Source organism: Xenopus tropicalis, chromosome 6, assembly GCF_000004195.4.
Source record: "Xenopus tropicalis strain Nigerian chromosome 6, UCB_Xtro_10.0, whole genome shotgun sequence".
NCBI lineage: Eukaryota > Metazoa > Chordata > Amphibia > Anura > Pipidae > Xenopus > Xenopus tropicalis.
The window spans coordinates 29,497,075-29,522,941 of NC_030682.2; the positions used below are offsets into that span (position 1 = coordinate 29,497,075).

Consider the following 25,867-nt stretch of genomic DNA (forward strand, 5'->3'; position numbering starts at 1 on the left):
TGTTTACAATCTGTGCCTGAGCTGTCAGCATGGTTTATAAAACCGTTATTTAAAGAGGCAGCCCTGACAGCTCAAAAGGTATATATAAACCAGGGGTGGGCAAACTTTTGGGCTCACGGGCCACATTTACTTACCCCCGGGCCAGACCGGACCAGGGCGGGCAGGGCCAGGCCAGCGTTAAGCCCTCCTTCGTCTCTTTAATTCCGGGCCGCCAATGACACCAAGTCTCGCGCGATGAGACTTGGCGCCGTCGGCGGGCTGGATTAAAAAGGCCAAGGGGCCGGATGTGGCCCGCGGGCCGTAGTTTGCCCACCCCTGATATAAACCATGTTTTCTCTTCTTAGGGTCTTCTCAGCCATTGTGTTTGGCGCCATGGCCTTGGGCCAGACCAGCTCCTTTGCCCCTGACTATACCAAAGCCATGATTTCAGCGGCTCATATATTCAGCTTGTTGGAGAGAGTCCCACTGATTGACAGCTACAGCAAGGAGGGAGAGAAACCAGTAAGTGAATAGCTGGGTGGTTACATTACAGCCAGGCGATGCCCAATAGAATTACAAAAAGGGGAAAAAAGCTTTATATATAAATTGTATATTTCCCTTTAAATGTGTTTATATGTGCATTTGTCCTTTACTGTAACCCTTTAGTACCCAGTAGTATGATTGACTTATACTCTCACATGCTCCTTCATTTTAGCAAAACTGTGGCGGGAACGTGCAGTTCCAAGGGGTTCAATTTAATTACCCAACCCGGCCAGATATCACAGTGCTGCAGGGGCTGGATATCTCTGTAAAGCAAGGGGAAACGCTGGCTCTGGTGGGCAGCAGCGGCTGTGGCAAGAGTACGACCGTGTCACTACTGGAAAGATTCTATGACCCGTTTGGTGGAGAAGTGGTAAGTTCATTTGCGTGTGAGAAACATCTCCAAGGCAACATGAATGCTGAGTGGAAAACCGTGTAGCTTCAGAATCCGCGTTCTGAGTCCTGGCACTCTAAGTGCTGTAGGGCCCATTTGCTGCCATACTAATCACATTTGTATCCAGCTTGTAGATGGCCACTCTGTGAGGGACCTGAACATCCAGTGGGTGAGGGCGCAGATGGGAATTGTGTCCCAGGAGCCCATTTTGTTTGACTGCAGCATTGGGGAAAATATTGCCTACGGAGATAACAGCAGAGAAGTGACCCAAGCAGAGATAGAGACAGCAGCTAAGGAAGCAAACATCCACAGCTTCATCGACACTCTTACTGATGTAAGTTGCTTACAAGACTGCTTGAAACACAGGGAACAAAAATTAATTGCCTGTTATACTATGAGTTATGATTATTATTGTCTGTAGCACTTACGGTTAGCACTTATCCCTGCCCCAGTGGTGCCTACAGTCCCTATCACATTGCCACACTAGGGTCAAATACATTAAGCGCCAATTAACCTGCTTGTATATTTTGTAAGAGGGTGCCAAACAAGCAGATATATAGGCACCCATGTCCTTGCTCAAATTAGGCTGAACAGATCGTTTACCTAGAGAAATATTAGGAGGCCCTAATACGCAGACCAATAAGCTGCCAGCTTGTTCTGGAGGGGCCAAGTCAGCAGTTTATGTTGGCATGTATATGGTCAGCTTAAGAATGCCACATCCCTTTAAAAAATTGATCTCATGGTTTTATCTCTTGAAAACTCCACTGTAGTCCGATGAAATCTGAAAGTTATGTAATAATAGATAATTGGGGTTTTCATGCAGGATGTTATTCTTAAAAATGTTCACACATATATATGTATACACACACACACACACACCCATCACCTCAGTACCTACAGTAGTACATGAGAAGTAAACTACTTTGATTCCAATGTGTGTAGTGTGCGTTCATTGTTGTTTCTAAGCAATCCTAAGATTGAGAAGTTTCTGTGAGTGGCAGCTTTGCAAAAATCATCTGCCAAATATCTTTTATAAATTAATGTTCTTATTTATCCCACTGGGAATTAGAAATACAACACCCGTGTGGGAGATAAAGGCACCCAAATGTCAGGGGGACAGAAGCAGCGTATCGCTATAGCAAGAGCTCTGGTTCGGAAACCCAAAATCCTTCTGTTGGACGAGGCTACCTCTGCGCTGGACACAGAAAGTGAAAAGGTAATGTTGGCACGGGCACATTCGGCTTCTTTGTGTGGATACATTTTTTAAAAGATAATTTTACACTTATAAATAGAAGAGGAAGTGGATTTGCACCCATGGAATATTCTCTTATGGGCTACTAAATATGAAACGCTGTTCATTCTTAATTCCACTTTCCTGCTGCAAACTGTAATTATGGATTAGGGCAACCCACAGCAACGTAATGGAAGGGAGTTATTTGCTGCAGCGTATATCAGCTGGCAGAGAAACACTGTAAGGGCACAATACTCACTATTCCTAGCACTATGTTTCCCAACTGCAGCTGACTAACTGATTTCTCAGTGGTTGATGTGGGGGAAATTAGTAAACCACAAGTTAGCATCAAACATGTAATACCAAAGCAACTACTTTTAATTGTTTTATGTTATTCACTTAATAATATATTTATACATAAATTATAGACTGTATAGAAACTCCCCCTAGAATAATGGAAAAAGGAATCTGACATAACGATAGTGGCATCTTGGTATGTTTTACCCCATGCACAATTTCCAACTTGTGAGGGGGGTAAAATGCTGGAATATGCAATAGGCATCATGGTAATCACTCTGATTGCACCAGCAGGTTCAGCCTGATCACTATGATAATGTTTGCGAAATCTGTGCCTTTTCTCTTAAAGTGATACTCACACATTTCATCTCATTATGGGAATAAGCCTGTATCACCTCAAAAACCTTGCACTGTTGTTATTTATAAACCTAAGCCTATACCCCACCCTGGGTCCCAGTTTCCTGTGCTAGTCTCTGTCATGTCTTCTCTTTTTGCTGCTGTGATGCCAGGCATGGGGGCAGGACAGAGACCCTTCTGGAGCACCAATAGCCTTTTGTAAATAGCACACCATGGTTTTACAACAACTCATAGTAACTACTTGTTTCTGTTGAAACCAACAGGTTGTACAAGAAGCACTGGACAAAGCCAGAACGGGCCGCACATGTATTGTCATCGCCCACCGACTATCCACCATTCAGAATGCAGATAAAATAGCAGTCATACAAAATGGAAAGGTTGTAGAGCAAGGGACACATCAGCAGCTCCTTCAGCTCAAGGGCGTTTACTACACTTTAGTGACTATACAGCTGGGCCACTCGTGAGAGAGAAGTGCCATTTCCAACCCAAAACCGCCTAGGAAACGCCACTAGGAAAGGTGGATACTGTTTCCTGCCCCATTGCTGCTAAACAGTAAGGAATCTACTGCTCTGTCACTTGTGACTACTACGGATGGGAAAAAAGAAACCTTTGTTTTTGTTATTTCAGGGAATGTATACTAATTCTTTGCCTTATCAATACTTTTGTATACAATTCTTATTTTTCTATATACGTTACCTCAGTTCTTTGATAATTATTTTTATGTGATGCGGGTCAAGCACTCCAACTTACGTTCCAGGTATTTGTTTGTTTTTACTATAATCAAGCAAGTCCTTGATTAAAGTTTGCTTAAACAACCCTTGGCCTTTTTGTCATGCCTTGTTCTCCCTCCCTCCCTCTCTCTCTCTCTCTCTCTCTCTCTCTCTCTCTCTCTCTCTCTCTCTCTCTCTCTCTATATATATATATATGTATTCATGCAAACGTATGCCTATAGGTGGGTATGATTTGATCTGCAGTTTGTGTGTCTGGGTAAGTGTTTCACATGTACTGTATGATTAAACACCTGGACCGCCATAGGACCCTATGTATCACCAATTCATTCTGATGATTCAGCATTGCTTAAAAAAAATGAAAAAAAAATCAGTGTAAAACCAGTAAATGAAACCAAGGACACATGGTTCTTCCTGCAGTCAATTTTTATTTTTAATGTCGGTGTCACTATGAGTTAATACAAGCTAGTACGCCTGCTAATAGAAACTCTAATTACTGCAAATTAAACCATTAGCCATTCATGTTCTATCTCTTTGCTTTAGTACAGTTACATTATCCCAAAGGTTCTTATTATTTCTGAGATAATTCAGTATATGTGCACCTAGGGCTCCTAACAGGGAAGCTTAGAAACCTCAGGGCTCAGCTACAATCACAGGAGCAACCAGTCAGCAACCAATCAGTTGTTTACTTCATTTTTCATATAGACTTCAAAACTGCACTGGAGCAATTGAACATCTATGGTTCATAAATCAGATCCTCTGTTTAAACACAATTGAAAGCATAGAGAGAGCTCAACATATTCACAGCCATGAGGATAAAAGATCATGTTTATATGGGCTGTTAGTGATCATGGAAAGAGCAGCACTAATCACAGACAATGCATTTCATAAAATAAAAATGATGAATTAACGGGACAATAATAAAGTACGTTGCATGGAATTTGCTCAAAATAGATTTGACTCTTTCAATATAATTATAATAAGAATAATAGCACACATTTTTTGTAAATGTCCTTATTATATGAGTGGAGCCATATTTCTCATAGTTTTAGCATCACCAGTGTAGCAAGGTAGTTAAGTTTCCCTTTAAATATGCTACACTACAAAGTAACGTGCAAGCCAGAGAGACTTCTGGGGCAGGCAGGCCCTTTGCTAATCTTTTGTGGCATTTAAAATGGAAGAAAGACGTGCCTACCAGGATCCTCTTAGGGACCCTGCCAAAATACTGCACTATCAGGGCCCCTTAGTACTAGTATTAGATATAGGTGTTGCAGCCAAATATAAAGTCTATTTATGAAGCAAAAGAGGAAAGATTTTCCCCAGTACATTCAGACTTTTCCCTATTACATTCCAGAAGGAACATTGTCTAGTCAGAAACCAACCAAGCTGGCTTTCAGGGCCGAGACATTTTCATGCCCAAAATAGCAGTCCTCCTTGTCTTTTTGCCATGTGAATCCTGGCATCAGAGTATCAATGATCTTTTTACAGGATAAAAAGTACATCAGCTACAAGAGAACATGTTTGGAGAGCAATGTTTCCATTCTAGGGCTGAGAGCTTCTCCAGAAGGTTTGATGGGCGATGGCACCAGATACACAATGCTTTAAATAATAAAGATCCCAACCGGGGGGCTCAGAGCAATAGCTCAGCCAACGTGTAGCCCTCCTGCTGAATTACAACTCCCACAATCCCACCCCCCAACAAAAGAGTACTTTATGTCGGAAATCTCACAAGGAATCTCTCCCTTACTCATTATAGAGTAAAAGTGAAGTGATGGCAGAGCAGAGTAAAAAGAGCTGCTTTTGTGAGTTCAGTATTTACATTTCATGATCAGGCATAGCCTATTAATGATGTTACATTACACAGCACAACCACAGGGAAACTGGGCTACTGAGCAGAAGGAATGTTCTTGCCCTTGTGTAACCAGCACTTCGGCTCAAATTAAAAATTCCATATAAAGCTAAAAACATTCCCTCCCAGACTTACAGCCCTTTAGTTGTGGAAATGGAAGAGAGAGAAACAAATGCAATTAAAGAGATAGCCCTTATTATGGAGTGCAGCTGTGAGACAGCCGTGTCATGTAGTATCAGTGCCAGACAGGCTTCTAGCACCCCTACCTGGCACACAATCCCTGAGCATCACGCTTCAAGAGAAAAAAAGGCACCAAATCCCCTGATTTTCCCACAAGGGATCCTAATGTGGAAGACTAATACCTCAATGGTACAATGAGTAGAGCACTGGTCTTAGGCTGACATTGCCCATGAGCGTTGGTATGTAACGGTATCGTACCATGCAGCTCTCCATGCAGTACTTTCTAGCAGTGCCCATAGCGGTAAAGCAGAACATGTACAGAGCAAGTTCCCTGTGGCCATGTAGTTGCACCAAATCACAACATTCTGATATCTATGCCATCCAAACCAGAGGAAGTATTCCGTGGGGTACCGAGGAATCCCAGCCACCCTGTGCCCCGATGCTGAGGCCCTAAAACTGTATGGAGATTCTACAGTTGAATAAATGATTATTATAATATAACAATATGATGATTATTGCTGCAATACTCACTGTATTGAAATGTAGTTTGTATTAAATGAAAATACAAGCAATGTGTACAAATAAAAACTCTCCACATTAGATCTGTGTGCTTGCAGGAACCCTTAGAAATTCCATATAGAGACTTCCACTGAAGGCGGCTGTGATTCCATCAGACAACCATCTCTGCAAACTGTCACATCTCTTTCTCCCGACTGAACTCCCACAAAAACACAAATCTGCCTTCATTTATGTCAGTACCGTAACTCTCAATCAATTCTTACCAGAGTTCTACATCTGATTAGCAGAACCTATCGCTGGCAAAGGTACTGTTCGAAGGACAAAGAGTCCAATCCAGATTTACTTGTCTAACAATCTCCATAGAATATCATTAGATCTTGCAGAATCATGCTTCTTTCTAAGAACTACAATGAATTACCCACAATTAGTGCAAAGATGCCAAAAACAATTAGCTTATATTGCCTTAAAGATCTCCTTTTCTCATGTCAACCCCATCAAAGAAGGTTCCAAGCTCCCCAACTCCCACAATACACTAATAAAATCAAGGGGAAGGTTATTTGGGTGCACGTGCTGGTTAAATGTTTCCTAATTATTAAACTTCCAGCTCAGCCTGGAACAACCTCACATCATGGCACAATTGGCCGTGTATGAAATTGTGGGGATTCCACTTAAAAGCAGAAGATCAGTTTACATTAAGTAGCACACATGGAATATACATTTTGTAAAAGGACTTGCATTGGATTTGCATTAGGTATACTGCATTGTTTATGCACGGAAAGCTATATGTGGTTTGCATTGGTGCTGCATCAATTACAGCCACAAAGTGTGGCACAAAGATGTGTGATAATTAGTGAAATCACAAAATGACAAATGAGGAATGACGGATGTACCCAGCTTATTGATCATGCAAGTCTTTATGGGTTTGTAGTACAGGCATGGGATCAATTATCCAGAAATTCCTTATCCAGAAACCTCCAAATTACAAAAGGGCCCTCTCCTCTGTAATAATAAAAGAGAAGCTTGTACCTGATCCCAACTAAGATGTAATTAATCATTTTGGAGACAAGACAATCCTATTGGGTTTATTTAATGTTTGAATGATTTGTTAGTAAACAGTATGGTGATCCAAATTATGGAGAGACCCCTTATCCAGAAAACCCCAGGTCCCAAGAATTAAATTTAACAGGGCCCATACCTGTGCTTAAATACAAAGATAAAGCCTGTGCTGGCTATTAGAAGCATGGAAAGGCCATGCACTCACTAACCAAAGGTATACTTTACACCCCAGGAATACATTTGGAGTCTGGGAAGCACAGAGAACACTCATTCAGACTTGCTATGAGCATATCTGGCTATTTTAGATCAGTTCATCAGCAGTGGCTTTATACCATATTACTGGTATTGTGCTAGGTAACTCTGGTGCTCTTGCATTTTGTGCATTGTATTCATGCAGCTTGGATATTATGGCTTAGTGTAACTGTGTTTACCTTATTAAACCTGCACCAATAAGGCTGGGTATAACCATCTACCAATCATTTTGTTGTATTCCACAAATAATCCTACACAACTCAATAGCATATTTTTTTTAATTACTCCACACTTGGATGTGGCTGCTAGGGATCATCTCTTAGAGTTGAGCATGGACCATTAGCTGTATCATCTCATGGAAGGTCTGAAACACAGTACGGCACAGTCTCTCTGCATCAGTCTCAGGGCAGGATTTCCAGGACGTACAGGCCACAACGTACCTATATAGAAAGGAGATTGCTCATATCATTTGCTGGAAGACTTTAACTGTTGCTAAATATTCCTTCACACGTGGATTTTTAAGAAGCAGCAGAAAGTGCAGTACTATAGAACAGCTGGATACGAGGTAAAGACGGCCTTGCCTAAAAGAGCTTACATTTGTTGTTTATATATTTAAGTCAACACTAAGGAGAGGTTGTATCCTGCATTCCACAAGTCCTTGCTATTAGAGTTTTGAAGGGATTTTATTGAAAAATAACAATAGACATTGGCCAGTTTAACTGATTTGATCAAAATTGCCCCTAGCCTTCAATATCCGGACTCCCCCAAAAATGAGTGGTCTGAGCAGCTCAATCCCACAGTAGGATATGGGTTATGTATACATTTCTTTTCAGCCTGTTTTCTGTACATTTAATCATTACTGATCAATTTCAGCACCCAATATTCCTTCCTAGAGGATTTGCTGTGTGTTTATAGAGACCACAACAAATGATGAGTAAAACGTCTGTGAGTACATAGTCTAAGCCTTTGCAAGATACTCTGGAGCTTGCCTAAATGTTTGCTGTTGTTCCTTTTTCATGATCATGTAATGGGTAGAGGCTGCACAGCCACAACTAGATGTGGTGTTACATACAGTAATGGCAACCAAAAGCCAGCTGTCTCAGTGACTTAACCCATAATTACATTAATGCCAATATGAATTACCAGAGACAATATGATATGAGTTATTCTCATACCGGTCATCACGTATTCGGTAGAAGAATCCATATCCACTGTGTATCATGGGTACCACAGCTCCGTGGACATTAGTGTAGCCAACAAGACTGGTGGACAACACAAAATTTCCCCCTCCGCCACTGTAAGAAAAGAAATGAGGAATTAGTAAACCCAGTACAAACAAATAAAAATACAGAAAACTGCTAATTTGATTTAGAGGTAATACAGAACGGACGTGCCCAATTTGAGACAGTGGTACCAGAGGCTCAATAAAGCAGCTTCCTGGAAGCAGCTACGGAGTCACAGTCAGTATAGTATCACATCGAAGACTAAATACTGTGTGACACAGGCCATGGTCTCTCAAAGGAAGGCAAAATCTATATTGCAGCCACTGTATTGAAACACATTCACATATGAGGAGGGAAGATACCATACTTAGTCACTAAGTAACTAATGTTTTAAGGCATATAAAGAGGGCTCTAAGCACTGAGTGTAACAGATAACAGTGCTGGACCGGCCATGCAGTCCATCATTCTTTTTTCCAGTTTCAGTTTTTTTAAACTGCCAATATTATAAATGTAGTAACAATGCCACTTGCTGGTCAGTTCCTATTAAGGTACAGTAAATATATATACCTTCATTAGGAAAACAGAGAAGTGATTTGATATTTCTTTGCTCAGAAAATAGACCAGAAGCCTCACATGCCTTATCCTATATCCTTCCTGAGCAGAGCAACATCAGAACACTTTTTCTGTTTTCCTTATGAGCGTATATACTGTATTTGTGACTACTTTTGACAGTACAATTACAGGAACTAACCAGTAGATGGCACACAATTCAATATATTGGCAGGTAATAAACACTTAAATACCACTGAAACTGAAAAAAATTAACAACTAATTCTGCCATGATTTGCATGCTATAGTTTTTATTAATAAATTACACTGTGTACATTGCAAATAATTAGAAATAATTCTACCATTTAACATTTTATTCTTTAGCAAATAAATATATATCATTTTAGTTGTAATATTGGTGTGTAGGCAGACATTTTAGGCCATTGTGCCTGATCCTGTGCTTTCAGAAAGAGCCAGTACTGCACAATGCAGCTGCTTTCAGATAAGCTATTTTTTCACCTACTCACTGTAACTGAAGGAGTCATGGCTGGGCTTGGATTTTTACTATTAAGTGCTATTCTCATGACTACCACTATAGGTGGGACATGGGAGTATTTTTAGCTATGGAGGTGTCAGGTAGCTGCTATCTTGTTACCTGCACATAGTTCTGCTGATCAGCTGATAGGGGGGAGAAGGGAGGCAGTGACATCACTACAAATTGCAGTGCAGCAGTAACGGCATGGGCAGATGGAAAAACGAAGGCTGAGAGAAGCAGATCCACTTCCCTATGCTGCTCCACATGCCTGCACTAAAAACTACAGATTCCGTCTCAGTACAGGCACACGCATCTGAGTGCAGTGTAGGTCGGCCCAAAATGCCCATGCCCTAAAGTGAGACTGAAGTTTATTAGAGCACAAGTCACGTGCCTGCGGGCACCTGGGTAACTAAGAATATGTCTAGCTCCGTGTCAATATCAAAATTAAATTCTAAAAAATCTGTTAGCTCTTTTGAAAAATGGAAGAGCACTATTCACTGATACATTTTCCCCTGACAGAATCCCTTTAATGTAAATTATAAGTTTTTTGTTTTTGCGGTTTACTTATGCTATAAGAGCCTATTGCATTCTGGGTACTCTTTCCCTTAAGTTTACTCTATCTGCTATGAAAAGTTACTGCATAGAAGGTTCAGGTGCACTTAAAAAAAGCCATTACCTTTTTGTGAAAGCTGGGTCTGTAAAGAGTTCTGGCACCGGAAGTTCCTGTTCTTTTGCAAGAAGCAGAAGACCTAAAAGGTGTCGGTCAAACCCTGCAAGAAAGATGCAATATATACTATTGGTTATGCCAACATTGGTTTTTCTGGGTTATTCAGTGGGTCCTTGTACGACAGAAACTACTGTTTCATTGTTGATCTTCCTTTACTGATTGAAGACAATTTAAGATGATAAAGAACCACATTATTTCAACATCTAATGCTCTCAAAATATATATCTGCTGGGAACTGAAATTTTTTAATGTGTAAAAGACTGGAGAGACATTGATACACTGGTTTCACTATTTGCTGCCATACCTTTCCCAAGCTGGCATTCCTTCATCATTTTGTTATGCTTTGCAAAGGCCTTTAGCATTAGTTCCTGGCGCTGAGCAAGCTGCATAGAGAAACACACAAATAAATGATTGTCAACCCTGGCCTATTACAGAGAAACAATTTTTACCAACAAAACTAAATTATACCCTATTTACACAGCCTATTCCAGTTGTAGGATATGTTATTTTATCTAAGAGGTGTGAAAATATGCCTCTATATTTATACATAAGGCTGTAACAGCACAAAAATGGGGCTAAGAGTGTCACCCAAATAAAACTCAGGAGTTCTAGCAGAGAACCAGTGTAATCGGTATATCAGCCATTAGACGCACTCACATTTCTGTGGCAACAATTTATATATCAAACCAAAGCACCAGTGTTTCCATCCACAAAGTGATCTTCAACAAAAATGCCGGTTTTATGGCGATATAGGTTTCTCTATATATTATTGCTATAATGATGACAACTACAGGGTCAATTTTACTTTAAGTTGTTAAAGTAAATGTAACTGTAACTTTATTACCTTCTTAAATTCACAGTAGAGCACCCAAGTAAGAAGAGCAAAAGCACCCCGAAATGCTGGACTCTAAACTGGCCGCAAGAATATATGTCACACATACACTCATTTTCTCGTGCTTAAGTGAACTTACTGTGGATAGGGGATCAAGCATGGAACGGCACCAAGCTGCAGCTTCTACTGTGCATGGTCTCATAGTCTCTGTGCGGCCATGGTAAAACATCCGGGTGGTGGCTGTTTCATAGCAGCAACCAGGACTAGGAAAATAAAAGGGAAACTGGAAATACTGAAATGAAGTACCTTGTATGTATCTTTAAGGGGAGGTTAGGCTGACTGACTTTCCAGGTTTCAACAGCGTAATTAAGATTTTTTGAATTGAGGCCTTTGTAGATGCAAACAGTAACTCACCACCCATGAATCTTATAATACGCTAGCTGGAGCGCAAGCTGCACAAAGGTGTCTGGATGAAGCTTCTTTTTCTTCACAAGCTGCTTTCCAAAAGAGGTGAATGCATAATTCACTATTTGTAAATCAGAAGCCTGAAAAAAAACAGGTGAAACATTAGTCAAATAGGAAAAGTTCACTTTAAAACATTCTAGTCGTCAACAAAGCAGCCATTTAGTCACTCAAGGGCCACAAAAAATAAAAGTACAAAATCTTTAGTTAAAGATGCATTAAAATTTTAGCATCAATTTAAATGCAGCTTTAAATAAAGATTCCTTGCTGTTGATACATTACTGTTCCCTATACTGAAGGTGGGGCTGGTGCACCTGGACCACCTTTGAATATTAGCCAGATGTTAATTGGGCAGGTTTACAAATCCAATTGTGGAGCTGATGCGGTCCTCACCCCAATGGCCAGCATCTTGTTAAAGGAACAGTAACACCAAAAAATGAAAGGGTATAAAAGTAACTAAAATATAATGTGCTGCTGCCCTGCACTGGTAAAAGTTGTGTGTTTACTTCATAAAGTCTACTATAATTTATATAAATAAGCTGCTATGTAGCCATGGAGGCAGCCATTCAAAGGAGAAAAGGCACAGGCACATAGCAGATAACAGATAAAACACTATTGTATTCTACAGAGCTTATCTGTTATCTGCTATGAAACCTCTGCCTTTTCTCCTTTTTTCCAGCTTGAATGGCTGCCCCCGTGGCTACACAGCAGCTTATTATATAAATTATAGTAGTGTTACTGTAGCAAACACACCAGTTTTACCAGTGCAGGGCAACAGTGCATTATATTTTTATTACTTTAAAGCTCTTTCATTTTTTGGTGTTACTGTTCCTTTAATGTAATGTGATTTCGCCTACCTCAAGGTGGGCATATCAGGGAAATATCCCCACCAAACAAGCAAATCCTTCAGTATATAGCCAGCTTTACTCCCACAGAAAGGACTGCCATTCTGGTATATCTTCCTGAATGTCTTTCCATCACCTTAATCTACACTTTTGAGTTGATTAGCAATTTCACTGCAAAATGCAATGTAAAGTTGCTAAGGACATTCTGTGACATATTAAAGTTAACTTCAAGCTGAACTACTCCTTTAATGAGTGTAAATGTTTAAAAGATATATAAAGTCTTATTTGAATCAAATTTAAAAGAAGACCGTAGCACTCACCTGTTTGTAATACTGCTCTTTGGCAATAGCTATGTCCTTTAGGATTTTCTGGTCCACAGTAAAGACAAGCTCTTTAGGATTAGGAAGCTCCCGCACTGCTGCTGAGCCCTGCAAAGAGAAGTCTCATGTTTATAATCAGATCAAATTCTTTTTCTTCTCTTGCTTAACAATCACAGAGCCTGGCACTTACCTTCCAACGGCCTTCACATGCTTTCACGTTCTGGTCAATGTAATCACACATTGCTACCAATACCATGGCATCATATGGGGCATGCTGTAATACACAAATATGCATTGGACAAGAGATGTGGCCAAAGGTAGGTGACTGACAGAAGGACTGGCTAGTTAAGTTAACACACTGGGCATTTGACTCATTAGAGAATGGAACAATTTTGAATTAAAAGCATACTGATCCTATTCTGTCTTTGAAATGTAAGGTACATATGGTCAAGCAGAAGTACTTTACACTCCTGTTTAAACACTGCTCACAGACTAGATAAAGCTTGTCTATTCATTTTAATTAAATGTGGTTACTGGCCCTGATAATGTAGACAGTTTTAATAAACACTTACATCACAGTTGGAGCCAAATACCCCATTGCTCCATGCAATAAGATTATAGGATTTGTCACCCCAGCGAACAGTCGGGTCCCCAGCAAGAGCCATCATTGCGATCTATACAAAGTAAAGAGAAACAGCAAGCTTTAGAGGTGCAATGAAATCCTACAGGGTAAAAAACAAGCTGGCAAAAGACTGCACCTCAGTCACATGAATTTTAAGGATGCACATTCCCTAAGGAAAAGTACACAACAGAGGCAACATCATTCTTTTTCCCTACACTACTATGATATTCTGGATTGGCACAATCCTGACTACAGCTGTTGCAGTAACTGTATTGTTAATATGACCAGATTCATTTACTTATTTTCCTATTTATTAAAACTTTGTTACTGCCAGGAAACTTTTTGACAAAATTGACACTGAACCGTTAAGCCCTAATGCAACTCTCACACTGGGGTTAACAATTCTAACTGTTCCACTGAAGACAACATACTTTTAAATAAAAGAGTATCACTGTATGTTGTAACAAGCATTAACTAAAATGACATATACTCTAGGTCCAAATTAAAATGCATATGCAATACACTTCCATTGTTTTTATTTATTTTTTCATTTATTGTCTACATCTACAGCCTCTCTTGCTACTTACATCTACTCAGGACCCCTCACTGACATTCATTCTGAATACTGCAGGAGATTCTGTGCTCATTCTGCAATGCACATATCCAAATAATGTGCTTATTTGTTAGATTTCTTGCCCTCCTATATCATTTCTATCAATAGTGCCAACTTTGTGCATGCCTCACTGTCTTCTGGATGGTGCATGCAAAAGCAGTACAAAACAATATTAAAGAAGAAGATAATTAAAAAATTAAGAGGTGTAGACAAATGCTTATCTGCCAACAGGTTAAGAAAAGTGGTTACCCAACCTAGTTTATTAGAAGAATACAGTAATTGGAAAGTCACTTTGCCCTGCTTTCACTATGTTAAAAACTGAGAGCAAGCACCTGTGCAGTTTGTTCCTCGGGACATGACTCTACTTGATTAAACACCCGCAAGACAGGTTTCTATGAGCGTGTCAAAGATGTATTAACTCCCAAATGGCAAAAATATTCATAACTGTCACAAAATCACATGTACCACATGGTTTATTAAATGACATGCCCAGGGATATGGATATATGAATGCATTATTATAACTATAACTATAACTTTTGTGATACTAAAGAAACCAAGGCTCATAGGAAGAAAGTCTTCCTAGAAGAAAGTGTGTTCATACCTTACAACCCACCAGAGCTGGCCCCAGCACATATGGGCATGCAACCTGAACCCCCAAATCCCACTCTGTAATGTTCCTGCCAACAACCGCTCTCTCTCCTCCTCCTCCTCACTGCCACTCCTGGAAGCTCCTCTCTCCCCCCAGTTGCCACTGCTGCTCCCCAATCCCCCTTTACACTTGCAGAACCTTTCCTTCCTACCCCTAATTCCAGCCCTGCAATATACCAAACCCTTGTTGGAAAAAATAAAAATATATGTTATATGTTACACTGAAAACATTTAAGATTAAATTACCTGGCTGTAGTCTTCAGGTGTTCCGTATGGACTTGCACTGTCAAGAGACAGAATAAACAGGCTGCTCTGGATATCTTCTAGGTGGGTTGAGTTCATTGGATCAAGGCTAATAAGGTGCTCCCTAATCTTTAAATAAAAGGAATTAAATGTGAATATACATTAGAGTTTAAAGGGAAATGCAATAAATATACCACCCAAACATGGCTTGTTGATGAATTTTCAGTTTCACTGTGGTTCATTCATTATCAGAAATACTAATAACAGATAAGATGGCTGATCCTAGCAGCTGTTAGGAAAAGCATACTTGTTGTAGTTTACTTACAATTTTGAGGGATTAGCTACCCCGCTAGTCTATGTAGGGTACAGGCTACATAACCTCAGCCTTCAGAACTTGATCAAGACAAAATAGCATAAGCCTGATGGCACACGTGTTAAAATAACTGTGTTATAACTTTCAATATGGTGTGTCTCTAGAACCCACCCAAACATAAAACTGCCCAAACATAAAACCACCCCTACCTGCGCCCAGCGGGTCCTCTCCTCAGTAGTGAGAGCTGACAGGCCAATGCCTGCAGGTTCAGTCTGACATATATCTTGAATGTACTGAAGCTGCCTAAAGAGAAGCAGCAAAATAAAAAGTTTAATTCCAATATATTCATAGTCACAATTGTTCTACTTACTAATTATGCATGGAGCTTATTTATTAAGAACAACTAACTATTTTAAAATGACTGATGTAAAGGAGCCATACAGCACTGTTGAGCAATTTTGATCTATGCTAATCAGATATATCTGACTGATAGATCCCAGGGGGTTTATGGTAGGGAGGGTATTGTTCCATACCAAATGAAACCAGAGTTAAAATGAATCCTGGTGACAACAGTAATAAATAACCCAAAATTTAAGCAACCACTGGTGTTTTCATAATAATTTACCTAGGGCACAGTTTAAAACTGTAAATTGTGCATTGATGAGCCCTTCTGCACTCTAACATTCCACAGAGCAGAATGATGCTTAACTGCTAAAGGAACAGTAACACCAAAAAGTGTAAATGAAATATAACATACTGTTGCTTTGCACTGGTAAAAGTTGCGCATGCTAGAGTAACACTACTATAGTTTATATAATAAGCCGCTGTTTAGTCAGGGGGGCAGCCATTCAAGCTGGGAGAAAAGGCACAGGTTATATAGCAGATAACAGATAAACTCTGTAGAATACAATAATGTTTCATCTGTTATCTGCTATGTGCCTGTGCCTTTTCACCTAAAGATAACCTAGTATGTTATTAAAAGTCCTATGCTTAGAAACACTTGATCTTCATTTGTTTATAGCTTTTTGAATAGCCTTCCTCTTCTGCACCTTTCTAGCATTCAAATGAGGGTCAATGCTCCTGTTAGGAGAAAACTGCACTGGCTGGTACAGTTCTAACTGCGTTCCAGCTACATAGGAACAGACTGACCCCTATTGCTAGTGTGAATTTACCTAAACAGATGAAAAGGGGGGTACATTTTTATAATCTTAGAAACATTTAACAGTAATTCGATTTAGGTTTCTTGCATAAAAGTTTGTTATTGAAGAAATATAATAATCAACCTTAACAACTCCGGTGGAGTCAGGATCTGTCCTTCAGGAACAACATCAAAGGTAAATATCCTTCCTCTGGCCATGACAGCAAGGTGCGTTGGGCAACTGCCTTCACTCTCTAAAACACAGTGACAGACATTAGATCCAAAGCAGCAAGGCTCTCCGTATGGTTCTACCCAAGCACAAATACCATGTTCCAGGGGCGAGTTTCTACTGCTGGCTGTAGCCAATAGTATCATGTATTTACGTTACATTGTAATTGCTTGTTTCATTAAAAAAAAAAAAAAAAGCAGCTGGCAACATTAAAAAAAAACTATATTAAAAGTGTGCAACAAATGTTTTGAGTTAAGACTCTGTAGACTCATAATATTATATAAGTTCAACATTCTCTATATAAAGGCAACAATCCAGCCTGCTTTACCACTGATATAGCAGTAAAGTGTTGCCCTACATATAGGAATTAAACCCCAGACAAATATCTGGCATTTCCTACATATCATTTAAGTGTATAGTTAGGGTGACTAGAAAGTCTGGTTTTTGTGTTGCAGGTATTGGTAGGCCCCAGAGATACCATAGTTGTTTGTAGCTTTATATTACTGTTGTATTGGATATGAGCACATGTAGCTACAGCTCATATTAATTTCAAGTATAAAACATGCAGAAAGAGTTAATAATTGGTGCGCATTTACTATATATTTATCAGGGTTAACAACTGTAAAAGGAAAGGATTTTTCTGTTATTCCCTTCTTTTCTTCTCTAAATCTGTAAGGTGAATATATAAAGCATTGAAGGAAATTGGAGGTACAGGTATGGGATCCCATATCAGGAACTTGTCATCCAGAAAGTTGTGAAATACAGGAAGACTATTACCCATGAAGTTAATTTTAAGCAAATAATTTAAATTTTTAAAAATGATTTCCTTTTTCTCTGTAATAATAAAATAGCACCCTGTACTTGATGGTAACTAAGCTGCATGAATCCATATTGGAATCAAAACAATCCTATTGGGTTTATTTAACATTTAAATCATTTTCAGCAGACATGAGGTATGTGATCCAAATTATGGATAACAGACCCTATACCTCCTTCAAAATCAGGTGAGAAAACAACATTACATGCTTACCTGTCTTAAACCGACTACTTATAATATCTCTAGTTCTTCCTGGGATCTTGCAAGTGTTGAATAGATTCCGAAACTGAGACATATCCAGAGGATAGTTTACAGCTTTATGTACACCTAATTTTTCCCTGTGTTAGAAAAACATTATAAGCTACTGAGGCTAAAAAACCCACATACAGAGGAAAAAAACATTTCTAACACCCAAAAATTGCTGTGGCAAATTACCCTTCTTCAGTTTCACTGTACAGGTATAGGATCCCTTATCCGGAAACCCATTATCCAGAAAGCTCCGAGTTATGGAGAGCCTGTCTCCCATAGACTCCATTTTAATTAAATAATTCAGATTTTTAAAGCTGATTTACTTTTTCTCTGTAATAATAAAACAGTACCTTGTAATTGATCCCAACTAAGATATAAATAATCCTTATTGGATGAAAAACAATCCTATTGGGTTTAATTCATGTTTTATTGATTTTTTAGTAGACTTTAGGTATGGAGATCCAAATTACAGAAAGACCCCTTATCTGAAATACCCTTCGTCCCGAGCATTCTGGAGAACGGGTCCTATACCTGTACTTTACCCAAACCTAAACTGTATGCACTCCTCGGTTAATTTCTCAGAATAAGAACTCTTGCTGTATCTGAGTATATCAAATTATATATTGAACAAAAAAGAAAATAGAGTGTGGTAGTTATACTTTAAGATCCACTAAAGTAACTACTATATATTATATTTATATATTATATTATAGATATGTGCAACCAAAAGCAATAGGATAAAGAAAAGTATGCTAAGGCATTCTAGGACTATGAATGTATGGCCACTAACAAACAGTATCTTTTATTATAACAAGTTCTTGATGTCTTGGCTATTTGGACCTATAACCACGTTATTTCTGCAAACCCTAAGGGCTATAACAATTCAAGTAGTTGCAGTTGCTTCAAGGGATATTCAATGGTGCCCTTACCTCCTTATAAGCTCCCAGTATTTCAGTGTATACCATACAGCAATGCTTGCTCTCTGTAGTTGTGTGCCCTTTTCCGCAGGCCAGTAATGCTCTAAGTAAGGCGCGGGACCCCCAAAGTTAACATTTAGTTGAGACGGCATGCGAACATCTAGATAAGCAGCATTCAGCCACCACTCTTCCAGCTACAAAAGAAACACTGCTCTGAAGTAAACCAGAATGACATAATGAGTAGCGCTATCTGTTGTCAGATGGAAAACTGTGTGATGATGCCCCATTTATTTTCAAAGATGGGGTGAGGATTCAGGAGCAAACCATAGCAGTCACAACCTGGTCTGGCTAATTTTTAGACATTTAAGATTTAGAATAAAGTCATCTGTGAATTATACTATTATTTTAATGCAATTTAATTTATATACATTGGAGGCTCACATTTCATCTATTAATATGTTGTAAAAGTTCAATGTTTTTGTTTACTCTGCCACAAACTATCCTGTCTCCTTCCACCCATAGGCCCATACCACACTGGTATTCTCTGCTACTAAAAGTGCCTGAATATGGCTATGCTGCCTGTCATTTACTTGGAATCCACAGTGACAGTCCAAAAACAGTGCGCCTGAAGATGAATTTAGTTCATGTAAATGTCAAATTGCACAACCCAATTCAGTAGCTTCTTCACCGGCTCAAAACTGAGACTGTTTCCTACATGCAAGTACTGACAACTTTTTTTTTTTTTTTTTTTTTTTTTAGAAGTTAATGTTTTGTTTACATGACATGGCTTTATACACAGGTATGGGATCCATTATACGGAAACCCATTATCCAGTAAATTTTAAATAACAGAAAGACCATCTCCCATAGACTCCATTATAAGCAAATAATTCTAATTATTGAAAATTATTTTCTTTTTCTCTGTAATTATAAAACAGTACCTTGTACTTGATCCCAACTAAGATATAATGAATCCTTATTGGAGGCAAAACAATCCTATTGGGTTTATGCAATTTAAATATTAATATTAAAATATTTTAGCAGACTATGGTAAGATATGGTATGATACATATTTCCACATTCCCCTGAAGCTGAAGCACACACATTTGTGTAGTGAATTACTGTTTAGATTTACAACTAATAATTACGGGTCATTCTGTAGATGGGTCTACATGAAATCTCTGTAGATCATGAATTGGAGATAATACTGTCAAACAATGACTTGTGCTAGGAGTGGTAGTAAATGTATGTACAACCGTTTAAAGGTCTTTGCTTTCAAAGACCTTTGCTTTTTATATATATCTATATATATATGTATTACAGACAGAATATGTCTGAGGGATATCACAGGAATGGTTCCATTGCTCTGCAAGAAGCAGGCTGGCACCCATATCCCGTATATGTAATGATGCAAAAACACGTGTACTGACTAATACATGTGCAGGGTGCGCCTGGTACAAAAATAAACTTACTTACCCAGTTCTTTTTAAATCTTGCCCTTTGCAGCAGTTTTTGGTGCAATTCTTTGCCAATTCCATTCTCAAATGCCTTTACTATCTGGCAGGTTCGCTCATATTCCTCTTGGTTTAAAAATGGTTGTACTGCAAGCAGGAAAGAAATATTTCAGATTTTGCATGCAATAAATATAATAGGACACATTTGATTTCCAAATGAAAATTTTGGAGGGAATTAAGAATTCATTTAGTTGCACAAATCACAGTACATGAAGGCTCCATAACCCTAGATGTGTTTTTGGGCAGATTTTAATCCGGACTGCCAATTACTTTGTAATTTGTAACAGAAACTAAAACATGAGAATAAACCATTTTCAAAAAAGGGCAGATAACCTATTGCTCTATTATCTTATTCCTGTAATAGAAATGCTTTAGAACAAGACCCATTCTGAAGAATGTAAAGGCAATCTTGGCCCTGTTTTAGAGGAGAACAAAAATTATGATTAAATTATTATACCACAACAAATGGCCAGAAGTACCGCTAGGACTTCATTTGTGCCCATCTTTAAAGGTCAAATTAAACTTCACACTGCTTAATAACCCTTTGGCACACACTTGCTTGTATGGAACAGTGGACCAGCCCTATTTCCTGTAAGGTCCAATGGCGGCCATGTATATAATGAAACCTGTGTCTATCACATACCAGCATCACAGTATTTAGACAAAGACTCTGCAAGTGACGGCACTGGGAGTGGCGGAAGGGAATCCTGATACTGAAATGTTCGTTCTTCTGGCGACTCAAACACACGATTCTCCATGATTACTGAGAGCTAGTCATCTGCAGGAAACAAGAATTATGCACAGTAACTAACATAAGCACAGATACAATCGTTACTTTTGTCAGTCCCTATGGAGAGAAACCAATTACAAACCAACATGAGAAGCAGTACAGACTCAAAGAGACTTGTACATCATTAACACCGTGTCTTTGTGTTTCCCTAATAAGTATCTTCTGGGGAACTGGGAGCTACTGGGAGGAGCTGGTACCTACAACTGTTCTTGAGACTCTTCATTTAATGAGCTTAGATACAATAGGTTGTCAGTGCCATTAAGAAAGTAAAGTCTGCCAAGCACACAGGTAGCTTTGGGATTTGTAACTTGTTTCCCACCTAATGAATTTTCTTCACAAAATGAATCGGGGTGCCTTGCAGCCAGAGTGCCAACACAGAAATCTGATAATAAAGGCTAATGAAACATTTACAGAACTCAGTGCTCTAAATAGCCACCCGGGTGGTGAGAGCGTAAACTGAATTCAGCATCAGATAAGCAAAAGTACAAAGGTTTTCCTACTGCAGTTGCCTTTCCGATTAGATTTATTTATTTGGTGCCAGACCTGTAAATATAGGCAGTGTGTTGTGTTCTCAAAACCACACCACTCAATGTCATGAGAGACACCAACTGGTAAACGCAGGTAGTATAACCATTGCTGATTTGCCAGCTTAGCACAGCACCTTAGCATACCAAACAAGTACTGTCTAAATGTTTTTATATAGTTGCCCAGTTAGGGCCGTGACAGGCGAGGAGATTAGTCGCAGCGAGACAAATCTCCCTTGTCGTGGGCGACTAATCTGCCTGAAATGCCATCCCACTGGCAAGAATGTAAATCCCCGGTGGGATGGCGTATGCGGTGCGGCGATTTACCAAAACCGCGTATGCCATCCCACCAGCAATTTACATTCTAGCCGGTGGGATGGCATTTCGGGGAGATTAGTCATCTTTCACAGCCCTTAAGCGCTATATTCTGTGGTAAATGTTTGATGGGCAGATTATAATATGATTTCATCCAAAGAGATCGTTGTGCTTAGCAGTCAGGAAGCCATAAAAATCCCTTGAAGAGCCATCGCATCTGCCCTACAGACCTTCAGTTGGACAGCCCTGCACCTTAAGATGTCATCTAACCTATCAGCAACCAAACACCATTTAATATTAAAGAATTAGGAAAGGCTTAAAGGAGATGGAAAGATCTTCGCTGAAAAACACACAGGTCCAAGGTACTATACTAGTATGCACTACACCACCATCTCGCCTCCTGTCCCAGCAACCCCTTGCAGCTACCCTGAGCTTTATGCAATATAATAAAAGTGTAATGGTAAGTTAAACTTTTACTCTACTGCACATGTGCACGGGCCAGGCAGCTGCAAGGTGACACTGGGACAGGAGGCAAGATGGAGACACTCATTAGAGTAGTATACTAGGCTGGTGCATTATTCAGCAAAAATAATGCCAGCCTGGGGTCTGAGTTCAGCAATTGTAAGCACTGGGGGCACCTAACGGGAAGCCTTGTTCTTTTATTTTGTCTATTCATATTAACACCACAAAAAAGAAAAATGGATAAGCATTTTCTACAACTAAAATGTGGGTGCTTTAAAGCTCAGAACTACTCTTCGGTGATTTCATGCACAGGGGTGGGTGCATTTATACTGTAAGCTTTACAAATGTCGGTATCTAGCCCATAACAAACTGCTTGGAAAGCAAAGGGAAGTTACAAGTGCAGGGACCCTGTGGGTACAGAGATACACTGGCATACAAGTGCAGGGACACTGTGGGTACAGAGATACACAGGCATACAAGTGCAGGGACCCTGTGGGTACAGAGATACACTGGCATACAAGTGCAGGGACCCTGTGGGTACAGAGATACACTGGCATACAAGTGCAGGGACACTGTGGGTACAGAGATACACTGGCATACAAGTGCAGGGACCCTGTGGGTACAGAGATACGCTGGCATACAAGTGCAGGGACCCTGTGGGTACAGAGATACACTGGCATACAAGTGCAGGGACACAGGGTACAGCGATACACTGGCATACAAGTGCAGGGACCCTGTGGGTACAGCGATACACCAGCATACAAGTGCAGGGACCCTGTGGGTACAGAGATACACTGGCATACAAGTGCAGGGACCCTGTGGGTACAGCGATACACCAGCATACAAGTGCAGGGACCCTGTGGGTACAGAGATACACTGGCATACAAGTGCAGGGACCCTGTGGGTACAGAGATACACTGGCATACAAGTGCAGGGACTCTGTGGGTACAGAGATACACTGGCATACAAGTGCAGGGACCCTGTGGGTACAGCGATACACCAGCATACAAGTGCAGGGACCCTGTGGGTACAGAGATACACTGGCATACAAGTGCAGGGACCCTGTGGGTACAGCGATACACCAGCATACAAGTGCAGGGACCCTGTGGGTACAGAGATACACTGGCATACAAGTGCAGGGACCCTGTGGGTACAGAGATACACTGGCATACAAGTGCAGGGACCCTGTGGGTACAGAGATACACTGGCATACAAGTGCAGGGACCCTGTGGGTACAGAGATACACTGGCATACAAGTGCAGGGACCCTGTGGGTACAGAGATACACTGGCATACAAGTGCAGGGACCCTGTGGGTACAGAGATACACTGGCATACAAGTGCAGGGACCCTGTGGGTACAGCGATACACTGGCATACAAGTGCAGGGATCAGTACTATACAATGGACTAATTCACCAAGAGGGAGGGGGGAACACAAACACCAGCCTAACCAAGCATGACAGTGACACACAAGGGCTCAGACTCAGGCATAAGTATAGTTTCTTCCCTATCCCATGTCCCCCAAACTGCCAGCCCTGACCTTAAAGCAGCGTGAGACTACGGGCGGGGGTTGGAGGACCCGGTATATACCCGCACCCCCCCCCTCCTGCTTTCAACCGAGCCGCCCCCATGTGCATGTCCCGGTCCCACGGAGAGTGGGGGTAGCGTGCATCCCCAGTAACGCAGCACAGAGAGGAACTTGGGACAATTACATTACTCCCCCACAACCCGTCCCCCACCCCCCCTCCAACACTAAAACTTCACACCAGCAACAATATAAAACAACACAATACCTGAGCCGTGACAGGAACAACACAGGAACTAGATAGGCAGGGAATACGAGAGGGGTACGCCCCCTGCTTAGTGAGAGTCTGCCCATGGCCACGCCCACTGATAATGTTAGTGTATAGGGCTTATGGGCTGCTTGTGTGGGGAACTTCTAATAAGAAATGTTAATGTATTTGGTGGTATATAAAAGGGTCTCAGAACTGAACATTTTTCTTTAAAAGTGTAACTGGCGCTTCTGCTCTGTGTAGGGGCTGTGCTTGATGCATTCCTTTTTTTTTTTTTTTTTTTTAAAATGCTTTTATTTTCCTTTTTCCAAATAAGCAAAACAAGTATAAAAGAGGGGGAGAGAGAGAGAGGAAAAAAGAGACGGGAGGAAAGTTGGTAGAGAGTTTACACAGTCGCATTGGGATTAATAGGACATGGGCATACAAGTGCAGGGACCCTGTGGGTACAGAGACACACTGGCATACAAGTGCAGGGACCCTGTGGGTACAGAGACACACTGGCATACAAGTGCCGGGACTCAGTGGGTACAGAAACACACTGGCATACAAGTGCAGGGACCCTGTGGGTACAGAGACACACTGGCATACAAGTGCCGGGACTCAGTGGGTACAGAAACACACTGGCATACAAGTGCAGGGACCCTGTGGGTACAGAGATACACTGGCATACAAGTGCAGGGACCCTGTGGGTACAGAGATACACTGGCATACAAGTGCAGGGACCCTGTGGGTACAGAGATACACTGGCATACAAGTGCCGGGACCCTGTGGGTACAGAGACACACTGGCATACAAGTGCCGGGACTCAGTGGGTACAGAAACACACTGGCATACAAGTGCAGGGACCCTGTGGGTACAGAGATACACCGGCATACAAGTGCAGGGACCCTGTGGGTACAGAGATACACTGGCATACAAGTGCCGGGACCCTGTGGGTACAGAGATACACTGGCATACAAGTGCAGGGACCCTGTGGGTACAGAGACACACTGGCATACAAGTGCCGGGACTCAGTGGGTACAGAAACACACTGGCATACAAGTGCAGGGACCCTGTGGGTACAGAGATACACTGGCATACAAGTGCAGGGACCCTGTGGGTACAGCGATACACCGGCATACAAGTGCAGGGATCAGTACTGTACAGTGGACTAATTCACCAAGAGGGAGGGCGGCACACAAACACCAGCCTAACCAAGCATGACAGTGACACACAAGGGCTCAGACTCAGGCTGAAATATGGTTCCCTATAGAATGCACCTACAATGTGAATTTCAGACCCCTCCATGATTTCTAAGTGGGAGAACTTGCAAAATTGCAGGGTGTTCAAATACTTATGTTGCTCACTGTAAATTGGTCATGGTCTATTTTGAATCCCAGTCTGGACCTGGTGTGGGTTACTACTAAACTTGGTGCAAACTTTGCAGCTTACACTATGATTAATTTTTGTGTGATTTTCATAATGAGAATAGCAATAAAGGCACAGAAATGCAGTTTTAACAAAAACCTAAAGCCCTTGTACTTACCTCCCACCCCCTATCCTGATCCGATCAGCGTTTGCAGGGATACTGGGAAATGTAGTTCTGTACCAGCTGATTTTGTGTTGCAGGATTAAATGCAGAATGCAGGTGAAAGTGCCCAACACACCCCTCCTGGGAATCAACAGCAAGATGGTCATATGGAATTGTTGTTAAACAGTAACTAATCCGGAGGCAGTTTCAGTGTGTGTATATATATCATCAGACCGAGCTGGAACAGTTTGCCCAGGTCTGGCACAGATGCAAGTGGGGCAGAGTTCAGCAGATA

The 25,867-nt window shown here is 40.7% G+C and overlaps 2 protein-coding genes across 2 annotated transcripts in view; one reads left to right on the forward strand and one right to left on the reverse strand.

Moving 5' to 3' along the window:
• Nucleotides 1-3,936, forward strand: part of LOC100496268 (ATP-dependent translocase ABCB1) — a 43,816-nt gene extending 39,880 nt beyond the window's left edge. The window contains exons 24-28 of the mRNA XM_004921453.4: nucleotides 345-501; nucleotides 695-892; nucleotides 1,041-1,247; nucleotides 1,983-2,129; nucleotides 3,062-3,936. Coding sequence (XP_004921510.2) covers nucleotides 345-501; nucleotides 695-892; nucleotides 1,041-1,247; nucleotides 1,983-2,129; nucleotides 3,062-3,262 — 910 coding nt within the window. The 3' untranslated portion in view covers nucleotides 3,263-3,936. The remainder of the gene's footprint in view (nucleotides 1-344; nucleotides 502-694; nucleotides 893-1,040; nucleotides 1,248-1,982; nucleotides 2,130-3,061) is intronic.
• Nucleotides 3,935-24,091, reverse strand: crot (carnitine O-octanoyltransferase). The gene is given in 16 exon segments (NM_001134806.1): nucleotides 3,935-7,822; nucleotides 8,558-8,677; nucleotides 10,366-10,459; nucleotides 11,388-11,511; nucleotides 11,663-11,793; nucleotides 12,876-12,983; nucleotides 13,066-13,149; nucleotides 13,448-13,549; nucleotides 15,007-15,132; nucleotides 15,526-15,619; nucleotides 16,600-16,708; nucleotides 17,714-17,838; nucleotides 18,679-18,860; nucleotides 20,142-20,266; nucleotides 20,823-20,957; nucleotides 24,063-24,091. Coding segments are annotated over 13 exon segments (1,446 nt in total). The 5' UTR covers nucleotides 20,938-20,957; nucleotides 24,063-24,091; the 3' UTR covers nucleotides 3,935-7,822; nucleotides 8,558-8,677; nucleotides 10,366-10,438.
• Nucleotides 24,092-25,867: the final 1,776 nt, after the last annotated feature.